The sequence below is a fragment of the Canis lupus genome, chromosome 7 (genome assembly GCF_011100685.1).
Source record: "Canis lupus familiaris isolate Mischka breed German Shepherd chromosome 7, alternate assembly UU_Cfam_GSD_1.0, whole genome shotgun sequence".
Taxonomy (NCBI): domain Eukaryota; kingdom Metazoa; phylum Chordata; class Mammalia; order Carnivora; family Canidae; genus Canis; species Canis lupus.
Window position 1 is genome coordinate 38,940,630 of NC_049228.1, and position 11,518 is coordinate 38,952,147.

General features: G+C 57.6%; 1 protein-coding gene across 2 annotated transcripts in view; it reads right to left on the reverse strand.

The window, feature by feature from the left end:
- Positions 1-10,354, reverse strand: part of EPHX1 (epoxide hydrolase 1) — a 35,001-nt gene extending 24,647 nt beyond the window's left edge. The window contains exon 1 of one of the 2 annotated variants that reach the window (XM_038542827.1): positions 10,201-10,354. Coding sequence is in view for 1 of the 2 variants with exons in the window: in XM_038542826.1 (XP_038398754.1) it covers positions 719-788 (70 nt within the window). In the remaining variant the exon portion in view is untranslated. Of the gene's footprint in view, positions 1-718; positions 1,142-10,200 lie in introns of those variants that run through there. The other variant, XM_038542826.1, reaches the window with a different exon arrangement.
- Positions 10,355-11,518: the final 1,164 nt, after the last annotated feature.

The window sequence follows — 11,518 nt, forward strand, 5'->3', positions numbered from 1 at the left end:
CACCAGATGAATGGGGTCCCTGCCTCTCTCGTTTGTAAATTGTTAGTGCATCATGACGAAGCCAGGAGTTCCAGCTCAGAAATCAGGGCGGCTGTTGCGATGACCCTTCTGTAGCTGATCAGCCGAGTCTCCAGAGCGGGGTGAGGAAATGTGCCTGGGGAGGTGAGCGCATCACAGCCACGTGAGACAAACGTGGCCTAGCCCCGGGACTGAAAACCCAGCACTCTGCCCTCGCGGCCTGTAGGGAGCTGGATGATCAGCAAATGTGCCCTCGGACTGACGCAGAGTGGTGAGTGGCCAGCTACATTCTCTCCTTTCCTCACTTGGGAGTTTTATTTCAGTTGGTAAAGCCCAGCCACACACCGTTTCTTGGCCCTCCCTGCAGGTCAGTCTATGGAGTGATTAGGTGCTGACAAAGAGCTGTAAGTGTACCCGGGGCAGAGCCAGCCATGGCCCAGACAGCATTTTGTGTGAATTAGGAAAAGACACCCATTCTTCAAAACACAATTAGAAAATCTAATATACTGCTTTGGTCGTAAGATGCCTCATTGCCATCTGCTAGGAAGGACTTGTAAATAAATACACAGATCCATGATGTGGATGACGTGCACGGCATCCTCTAAGACTGCACAGTGCACAGTCCGCACAAGGGTGCATGGGTCCTGCACGAGTGTGGAAGACGACATAAAGAGCGCTGACTCAGCTGCGAACCACTCACCTTTTGCCCTTCCCCTTCCTTCTTCATGCCTCCTAGGATACAGGTGCGATGCTTGGACTCTGGCAGCCATTTTGGGCTGTGAGGTGATCTTGAGGGGAGAGGTCAATGCTAGGACGACGATGGAGATGTTGGGTTCCTGCTGCCCGTGGCGCCAGCAGCCCAGTCCTGGATTACTTACTCCGAACTTCCTTCATGTGACAGGTAAACAAACTTCTATATTGTTGAAGCCACTGTCACTTTGAGTTTCTATTACACAGAGCCTAGCAGCACCCTAATTGCAAAAGTCAGGGGGCAGAGAAAATAGATCCAGTCCCCCCTCTCCCCGTAGATAAACTCTCAGCAACAAATGCTCAGTCTTCAAAATGTTCCGTGCTGTATTCGTGCTCCACGGCTGAGACATTTATCCAACGACCAAACATCCTCCTGCAGCCTGACCAAATAAAAGGTATGTTCTCAAAGGAAAGGCATGGCAGCACAGTGGTTGGGGGCGGGGGTCCTGGGAATAGGCGCCCTCATCCCTCTCGAGGACAGAAAAGGGTGTCTTCCCACTTGGCCACAGCATTCAGGCTGCTTTTTTGCATGACAAGCAATTCTGTGACATCTGTCAAAATGTAAAACTTGGGGATCCCTGGGTGGTTCAGCAGTTCAGCGTCTGCCTTCGCCCAGTGTGTGATCCTGGGGTCCCGGGATCGAGTCCCACGTCGGGCTCCCTGCATGGAGCCTGCTTCTCCCTCTGCCTGTGTCTCTGTCTCTCTATCTCTCTCTCTGTGTCTCTCATGAATAAATAAAATCTTTAAAAAAAAATGTAAAACTCATGTGGCCTCTGACCCAGCTCCTCCGGGCTGGAGTTCCTTTCTCCAGAGCACTGAACTTGCATTTACAGAAACTGTCATATGCTCAGGAGGATTTGCTGCAGATATTCCCTCCTGGTAAGAAGGAAGACTGCAAACAACCTGAATGTCCACCAGCTGGGGATGGAAATAAGAGACGGGTTTATCGATCCAATCTAGGGCAGGCCACCCCAGATGCGCCCCTTCGGCACAGTGACTATTTTAAATAAAAGTCACTTACGAGACAGGAGGTGCTTCCAGTCTCAGACCCTTCTCTGCCCCCCCCCCCCGAAAGCAGGAAACAAATCTCCCATGTGAAAAATGCCCTTCCTGTTAGAAGAAGGAAAAAGATACCTGCACCGCCAGAGATGTGGACCTGAGGGCCCAGAAAGCCGATGATGTGTGTCTCATCTTCTAGCCTTGGTCTACATTCTGATTAGGATTCCCCGTTGCTCAAAAACACCCGTCTTCTTTATCCTCTCAATTCCTCACAAATTTATTGTCTCTTTGTCTAAAAGTATAAAAACTATTTGCCTTGGTCAAGATCTCCCTGATAGTTAAGTGAGAACAGCAGGCATACTAAACGGTGCACCTGCATGGACCAAAAACACAAGCTGTGGACAGTGGCAGTTCACTTGGATGCCCAACACAAGGGAACAATCTTTTTTGCTTTTTTAAGATTTTGTTTATTTATTTGAGAGAGAGTGAGAGGGCGCGCAAGCAGGGAGGAGCAGAGGGAGAGGGAGAAAGAATCTTCAGCAGACTGTGTTCAGCACAGAGCCCCACACAGGGCTCAATCCCATGACCTTGATATGACCAGAGCCAAAATCAAGAGCCAGATGCTTAACCGACTGAGCCACCCAGGGGCCCCACGAGGGAACAGTCTAGCACTGAATAAGCTTTTATATCTTGAAAAGAAATCATCTTTTACCAAATGCATGTACTATCTACTCAAAAACAACATAATCATACATCTCTTACATGACAAACCATGAAGGTGACAGTCTGCCCTGTGACTCAACTTCAACAGTGAGTCAGACACCCTCTTGACACCAGAGCCACACAAGACCTGCTCACGCGGCTGGGATCCCACTGTGTGATTTCCTCGTGGCCAAGAACCTGACGGCCCGTGGGCCTCTGAGGGCCAGTGGCAGGTGGGAATGTGAAATAAATGGGTAAACAAAGCTGATCAGGTGGCCAGAGAACTGTGTCCACATGGGGCCATCCTTTCTGTCCACGTGGCTCCCACTGCCACCTGCCCGGGTCTAACTGGGACCCCAACGCCCACCTGCCCACCCACCTGCTCCCGAATATCTCAAACCCTCCTCTGCTGCATCTGCAGCTGCTCCGCAATCTTCTCCCCCTAAACCTTTGTCTTTTTCTGGGGTTCCAGCTCACCCAGTAGTGGAGACTGCCCACCTCCCAAATGCCAAACCAAAAGCCAGGAGACATCCTTGAACCCCCTCCTACACCCCACTCATGTCGATCCACCCTACTGGCAAGTCCAGCAGCTCCACGTCCGAGATAATCTCAGATCCACCTCCAACACTGCCTCCCCTGGAGCCAAGCAGGGCCCCTGTCCACTTCTGTCACACGTGCTCTTGTCCCCCTCCCACACACTCTGCAGCCACAGTGCTATTCTGGAAATCCACCTGACCACCTCATGTCCCTTGTTAGAATCCTAGGATAGGGGTGCCTGGGTGTCTCAGTGGTTGAACGTCTGCCTTCAGCCTAGTGCGTGGTCCTGGAGTCTTGAGATTGAGTCCCACATTGGTCTCCCTGCATGGAGTCTGCTTCTCCCTCTGCCTATGTCTCTGCCTCTCTCATGAATAAATAAATGAAATCTTAAAAAAAAAAAAAAAAAGAATCCTAGGATAACTTCCTGTTGCCTTTGGAATGGAGTGACACCAGCTCACCCTTCAAGGTCTATAGGGTCTGAGCTGCCCCCCACCTCCTCGTCCTCTCTGAGCCCAGCCCCACCTTCTTGGCATCCTTTGGGCCTATGACGCTCCCTCCTTCCTCGGGGCTTTGCTGAAACCTGTCCCTCAGTCTGCAGATCTCTTCCCTCTCCTCAGCTTCCTAACTCCTGCTCATCCTTCCAATTTCAAACCAAGCGTCCATTTCCCAGCAGCCTGCCCTGACCTATCTCAGCACGGAGTGCCTCTCATCCCTAGCTCAGCTCATCTGTTCGACATTCTACAGTATACGCCACCCCCGCTGGAAGGAAGCTCCTTGAGGGTAGAGACCACGTCTGCCTTGGCCGCCCTCTGGTCCCCACCATCTGGCACGTCCTGGATGCTCAGAATGTATTGTCGAGTGAATGAATTTAAGTATTCTTCGAATGACAGTGTTGAAAATTATTAGAACTTTTAAAAAAGATTTTATTTACTTATTTGACAGAGAGAGAGCACAAGCAGGGGGAGCAGGAAAAGGAGAGGGAGAGGGAGAGGGAGAGGGAGAGGGAGAGGGAGAGGGAGACTCCCCAGTGAGCAGGGAGCCCCATGTGGGGCTTGATCCCAGGACCCTGAGATCATGACCCGAGCCAAGGGCAGATGCTTCACTCACTGAGCCACCCAGGCGCCCCTAGAACTTTTGAACAAAAATATGTCTGAATTCTCCCAGAGGAGTTATATATAACCTACTTCTCAGACTACTCTGTAGACACTGGCCGTAAGATGCAGGGAGAGGGTTCGGGGGTGGCAGGGGGTGTTATGGCAGATTTCTCCCAGAAGCAAGAGTGGACCGCCAGTATGCCAGGTGGACTGCACATACCAGGGTCTGGATTTAAAAAGGTGAAGATCAGACTCAAGACCCTGGAGAATGCAATGGGGTATCTGTCAGCCTGCCCTCAGAGACCCCCGACACACCCAGGCCGGTGGGCGAGAACCTCACGATCAGGAGGTGCTCCCAAGTGGCCTGACAGACTCACAGGAGAGGGAGGACCTCGGGAACAGGGACAGGGAACTCCAGGGCAGAGCGCGGGGAAAACAGTGGCACCACGAGCCTTTCTGATGCCTGGCCAGACAGCACGGTGGGCGCGGTGGCCGCATGCTCCCCCAGGCCCGGGCCCTTGGCTGCCCTCCCCGTCTCGCCACTCCACTCCGGAGGATGGCCAGAGGAACATCGAAACAGATGGTTTCCCTTCCATGCCAGGGCCAGCCTGCCAAGGCAGCAAGGAATGGGAATGTTCCTGCCGCCAACACATTGCTGACACATGGCTGACGGCCACCCAAGCCCAGGGGCTTCCCGAAGTTCCCGAAATCCCTAGGCCCTGCTCGCTGCAGCCCAGACCGCCTACCCTCTGCCCAATCCGGGCTGCAGTTGGCCCCACGGAGTGGGAAAGCCCTGGAGGGGAGGACACTGGCTGACGGCATAGCCTCTGCCCCACAGACGTTGCCCCCGGCCCCCTGGGGCCCACGGGGCCGAGCAACATGCCCATGCGCCTGCCCCGGGATCAGGCCGTGTTCACCTCTCTGCAAGACCCAGAGCGAAACCTGGGAGAACAACCTGGAGCCAGGACCCCAGGGAAAGGAGAACCTCACTTCTCCAGGCCTCACCGAACTGGGGGGATTCAAAGCATTCCATCAGGTGAAGGGGGGTGCACCCATACGGGCAATCACTTAGGGTTTTCAGTCCTCAGAACACGACGGGTGGGAGAGAGGGACACAGGCCAAGGCTAAGTGCTCCGTGGGCCAGGACAGGAAGCTGAGGGGTGGTCCTGGGAGGAGGGTACGGCAGGGGGTTCCCGGGGAGTAGGGGGGAAGGCAGACTTTGGGGGGCTGTTGGTAGTGGAAGGGAGGAACCCTGGAGGGGCTGGCTGACCCCCGTGCACTTGCACACACTTAGCCTCCCGAGCGGAGGCCACTGTAGACTCATCTACACAGCCCCCCCACTCAGGCCTAAATGGCATGAATAATGAATAATGCAGGGGAGGGGGGGCGCATCCCCACACTGGGGCTCATGGGCCCCGCCTGGTGTCACTTGAGGCCCTGTTTCAGTTCCCCATCTGCCACATGAGACCCTTACGGTTTTCCATGGGTTTTAAATTACAAGAGAAACAGCAGGGCGGAGTTCACTTGCCTGCGGGGGCAGAGCCCGACCCTGCCTGGGGTTTCAACACTGGCACCTCCCTGGGAGTAGAGAAGACCCCTGCTCCGGAGGACAGAGCAGTGGGCTGGGCTTGCTGTGATGCGCACACCCTGTCTCCTCCCCAGCACGTCCACACTCGGCCCCTCCCTTGCCTCCAGCTCTGCTGCCTGGTCTGGAAGCTTCCTCAATGGTGTGTCAGGGATAGAGTTGTTGGCAGGGCCTCGGCTGTAACCTAAGCCGGCTTCTCCTCTGGAATGTGGTGATAGGGCCCCTGTGCTCCGTGGAGGGCGTGGAGGGTGGCCCTGAGGATGAGGGTCAGGGTATTGAGGAAAGTTCTGGGCTGCTGCTATTTTGGTGGGGGTTAGTTTGCTTGTGGCAATGTCCGGGTAGCAGAAAGTAATAAAAAGTTGCAAAAGGCTAAAAATACTTCTGGAGTTCAATGGAAGGTCCTGAAGGACAGAGCAGCCAGGAGGGAGGGAGGCAGGCGCCAGGCCAGGCAAGGACATGCTCTCTCTGCCTGCACAGGGTGGCTGGGCCTGCCCGCTCCTGCCTCCTCGCAGCAACAGTGAGGTCCAGCCGGTAGGTCCTGCCATAGGCAAAATAAAACCCCAGGAAGGCGGGAAAGTACATCCATTTTCCCCCAAAGACGTGGTAAGAGAGTCAAACCTCCCGGAGCTGCGCCTGTCACTATGCAGACTCACCTGGGGCCTGGCACTGGAAGCAGAGTGTTTCTCCTGGTTTCCCAAAGGTCCAAGTCTCTCTAGCCCTAACAGGAAGAGGAATACTCTGGAATGTCACCCTCAGTACAGCAGAGGCCACACACTGCACAGGGAAAGCCATATCCCAGGTGTGCTTGCCAGGGACACCCTGATGGGGAGGCCTTCAGGCCCCCTGCTCCTGGTCACCAGTTTCCTGATGCCCTCACAGTCTCCTGGGCCAGGAGGGAGCTGCCTGAAGCCCCCCAGTGAGCCCAGGGCGAGGACATGTGGCCCCCATCCTGTCGGTCAGTCTGTCTGGGCCCCACAGTGTGCTTTAGGTGTGACACAGGGTGGGAAGACTCTTTAAACACATCATCTCATATACCACAGTGACCTGGAGAAGTAAGGGGTAGTTCTCTGTTTTAAAGAGATGATCAGGGACGCCTGGGGGGCTCAGTGGTTGAGCATCTGCCTTCAGCTCAGGGCGTGATCCTGGGGTCCTGGGATCGGGTTCTGCATCGGGCTCCCCACAAGGAGTCTGCTTCTTTCTCTGCCTGTGTCTCTGTCCCTCTCTCTGTGTGTCTCATGAATAAACAAACAAACAAAAAAAAGACGATCAACAATAAAGCTCAGAGAGACTAAGTAGGAAGTCCTTGGCTGGACTCCAGAAGGTGAGGAAGGGTCAATTTGACCTCCCTAAGGAAGGTAAACACACTGATGAAAGTAGAAACACCAGTTTGAACTGCGTTTGCACAATCATTGTGTGTTTAGTTATGTAAGCAAGGATGGGACAGCGCAGTGCTCTCCTTGGCAGAGCGGGGGTCCTGGACACAGTGCTGCTCCCTCCTTAGGGAAGGCAGGGGGCGGCATCCTCTCCTGGGGAACTGCTTGGGGGAGACCCACTGCACCTCCAGTCTCACCCCCTGAGCACCTGGAGCCTCTGCTCCTTAAGTGCAGAGCCGAGCCCAAGGACACCTACCAGCACCCCAACAGTGACCCCAGGAGGCCAGCTGGCTGGGCATGGACACCTCTGTCCCGATCCTGAGCCCCTGCCTTCTGTGCGAGGCTTTGCCCCACAGCCTTGGGCTGTGGTCTTCACTCCCATTGAAGCGGTCTCAGTGGATCTGGCACAGGCTGCAGGGCCCACGCAGGCCCCGCCAATATGGACTGCTCCCCACCTATGTGTTTCCTTTCCTGAGGATCCATTTGGACTTCTTCACCACACAGTTGTCACACAGTAGAGCCACCAGGAGACTTGCAGCTTGAACAGCCCAACCTCATTTTATGGACGAGGTCCAGGGAGGGGACATACCGATGACATGGCTAGGGCACGAGTCCCCTCTTCCTTCTATGCTAGGTGTGCTTTCACATCACTGTGTAACCTCAAAGGAAGGAATCCCTAATGATCGGGTCTAGGATCCTTTGAGGTGGGCTTTGGGCATGAGGCCCTAGGGGCCCCGCATACCAACACAGGCCCAATCTAACTGTGCGTGCTCCGGCCCCGAGAAGGTGTCCTCGGGTATCTGGCTCACACCCAGCCCTCTCTTATTCTGTGAGCCAGGCTGTGCTCCACATCTCTGGGCACTTCCACGCAAGAACGGAGAAACGGAGTCTGGGCCACCTGTGCCTTCTCGGGTCTGGGCCTGAGCCAGGATGCTGGAAGAGAAGAGTCAGGGTGCCAGGGGAGCGGCTACTAAGCCTGGGGCATGCTGAGCTCTTCCATCCATGGCCAGGGCTCCCTGTGAGCTCCAGTGCGTGCATCAGACATGAACCAGGACACGGCAAGGGGGTCCTGGGGAAGGCACTCTGCTTCCTGCAATGGTGGGTGCCCTTTCTCTAATGGCCTCTCTGCCCCAGGGCATTCAGTCACTTCCAGGGATCACCCTGCACCTGTAAGCCTGTACCAGCCAGAGTGCTCAAGGGATACGAGGGCACATGGGCTGGAGCAGATGCTATTGAGGTTCCCTCTGGCTGCCCTGCTGAGCAGTTACCGACCGCGCGATGGTGGAGGTCTTTTCTTTTCTGGAACTGGGTTGGGGGTTGGGGGAAGGTGGCAGAAAGTTTAGAGTCCTCTGGCTCTCATGCTGGGCCAGTATAGTTTATGCAGGAGGTCACTCACACCAAAAGCACTGGTGGCAGCTAGGCTGACACTCGGCAAACAGACATAAAGTTCATCTGCACCAGGAATGCTCCTGCCACAGGGCCTTTGCTCTTGCTCTTTCCTCAGCCTAGTGCATAGTCACCCCCCATGGCAATTTTCCACTCTTGGTGCATAGTCACCCCCAGTGGCAATGTGCCACTCCTAACTGGTTGGGATTATTCAAACATCACCAGGCTTCTGTTTCACCAGATACTCTCTTTCTCTCTCTGGGGCTTTACTCCATGGCACACATCTTCCTCCAACATATTTTACGTTTTACCAGTTTATTTCACTGTCTACCTCTCTCCCCACAAACCTGCAAGCTTGCAGAGGGCATAATCCCCGCTGAGCCCTCCGCACCACCCCCACTAAGGATGGAGGAAAAAAGCCATCCTCACATGGCCCTCCCAGGTGTGGAAACATTGCTGATCAATCCTAGAATTTTTTGCTCCTCAGACCCAAAGGGGCCAGGCCCTGAGGCCCTGACTCCCTGAGGGAAGCCACAACTGCCTTCATACCAGAAGACAGTTTTACTTTCTGGAGCCAGGCAGCTTCCTGAGAATGTTTATTTTCAATGATGCTGCATCAGAAGAGGCTGCAGGGCGCCTCAGAGACTCTGGCCAACGTCCCCAACAACTTCCCACAGGAGCTCATAAATCTGAGCAGAGGCGCTGAACTGCTCGCAGACCTCAAGTGCACAGGCCCCAGCAGTTCCGCCTCCAGCCGGGGCGCGGGGCTCGTGTACAGAGCGGGGAATGCAGAGCCCGGGGTGCAGAGTTGGGGGTGCAGAGCTGGGGGTGCAGCGCTCGGGGTGTAGAGCCTGCGGTGCAGAGCTCGGGGTGCAGAGCCCGGGGTGCAGAGCTGGGGGTGCAGAGCTCGGGGTGCAGAGCCCGGGGTGCAGAGCTGGGGGTGCAGCGCTCGAGGTGTAGAGCCAGGGGTGCAGAGCTGGGGGTGCAGCGCTCGAGGTGCAGAGCCCGGGGTGCAGAGCCCGGGGTGCAGAGCCGGGGGTGCAGAGCTCGGGGTGCAGAGCAGCCGAGGCAGGAAGCGGGCTGTGCGCCCAATCGCGGCAGGCTGTGCGGAGCCTGAGCTTTGCCCCGCGGGGAGGATGGGGGGACAGGCTTAGAGAGAGAAGCCAAACTTGGGACCGCAGAGTTGCGGGAGCCGCGGTCCCCTCTCCCCACCGCCAAGGCTCCGGGAGCGGCCAGAAGCTCCGCGGGGAACTCGGACCCCAGACCGAGATTCCCCCGCCCCCGCCCCAGCTGCGAGGCGGGCAGGCCTTGCCTCCCGGGACAACAGCGAGGGGCGCGGCGGGAACGCGCGGCGGGCACGAGGGCCGAGAAGCAGGCCCCAACCGCAAGCCTGGACACGGCTTTCAGGACTTCGGTGACACAGGAGCATTTCACTGCGGGGCTCGGGGCTCCACGCGCCCTGGAAGCAATACTCTCCGGGAGGGCGGGCCTGGGGACCTGCACCCCGCGGCCCGAGCGCGCTCGCAGGGCCTGCCCAGGCCTCTTCCTGGAGCCGCGCGCACCTGCAGCCCCGGGGGGCGGGGGGGGGGGTGCCAGGCGCGGGCGCTCCTGGACCTTGGTCCCCGCGCAGCTGCGGCCCCGGGGACGTGAGCGAGTCGCCTGCCTGCAAGTCCAGCGCCGCCCGCGCCCCCAGCCCCCCGGCCCCCGTTGGCCCCTCGCAACCGCGCCCCCAGCCCGTGCCCTCGCGCCCCCTTACGCGGTCGGCTCCCAGGCCCCCAGGCTCCGGCGGCGGCGGGCGCGCTCTCCTTCGGTGCCTCCGCCTCCCGCTCTGCAGGCTCGGGCCGCCCCGCGCTGACCCCGCCCAGGCTCGGCCCCCGAGGGGCGGTCCGGGGTCGAACCCCGGCCTCGGGAGGGCGCGGTGCGGCCCCGCCCCGCCCCCGTTAGCGGCCCCTGCTGGGGAGAGGGCGCGCAGAGGGGGGCCGAGGGCCGGGCGCAGCCTCCAGCCGCGCGTGCGGAGGGGCCCGGGGCGGTCCCTGGGGCGCGTCCTTCCCGCTTCCTCCCCTGCACGCACCGCCCCTGCCCCTGCCCCTGCACGCGTTGGGGCCAGCGGTCCTGGGAAGCTTCGGGCGCACACAGCGGTGGACGCGGTCTTCCCCGCGAGGCCCGGGGTCTGCGGCGCCCACTCGGAAGGGCTGCGCCGGGGCTCCCCCGACCCGGCCCGGGGCGCCCATCCCAGACTCCGCCCGCCCGAGGCCCTCCTTCCCTCTCCGCGCCCCTGCAGCCCCTAGCCCCGCGCCCGGCGCCCTGGGCCTCCAGCCCGGCGCTCACCCGGCCCGGGACTCTGCCCTGCGGGGAGACAGGCTGCTGCCGGGCCGCGGGTGCGACTCATCGCCGCCCCCGGGCCTGTGCTCGGGCCTGTGCTCGGGGAGCAAGCCCTGGACCGGAGGCCTCGCTCCTCCCGGGTGCTGTGCTCCTGCCCCTGGAATCTACACCCCCCACCCGTCCCCGCCTCCCCGGGCATCTCTGTACTCTTTCAAAACTTGCTCTCTGAGAAAAAATTTTTTTTAATTAAAAAAAAAAAAAACAACTTACTCTCTGTCACATTCCTCCCCATCCTTCCCCTGAATCTTTCCGACAGAAGCTCTGGCCATTTCGCCAAGGGACTCAACTTTGCCATTATTCTTAAAACTGCAGTGATGATGAAAACATTTTAAAATTAGATCCTGGTGATGGCCGCATTGCCACAAGTCTGAAATATACTGAAAACTATTGATCTGTGCACTTTGGGAGGGTGGGTTTTATAGTATGTGAATTACATTTCGGTAAAGCTGGTATTTCTTTTTTAAGATTTTATTTATTTATTCATGAAAGACACCCAGAGAGAGAGAGAGAGAGGCAGAGACACAGGCAGAGGGAGAAGCAGGCTCCATGCAGGGAGCCCGACGTGGGACTCGATACTGGGTCTCCAGGATCACGCCCCAGGCTGAAGGCGGCGCCAAACCGCTGAGCCACCCGGGCTGCCCAAAGCTGGTATTTTTATATAAAATAACTACAGTGAGATTGTAAACTCAAGG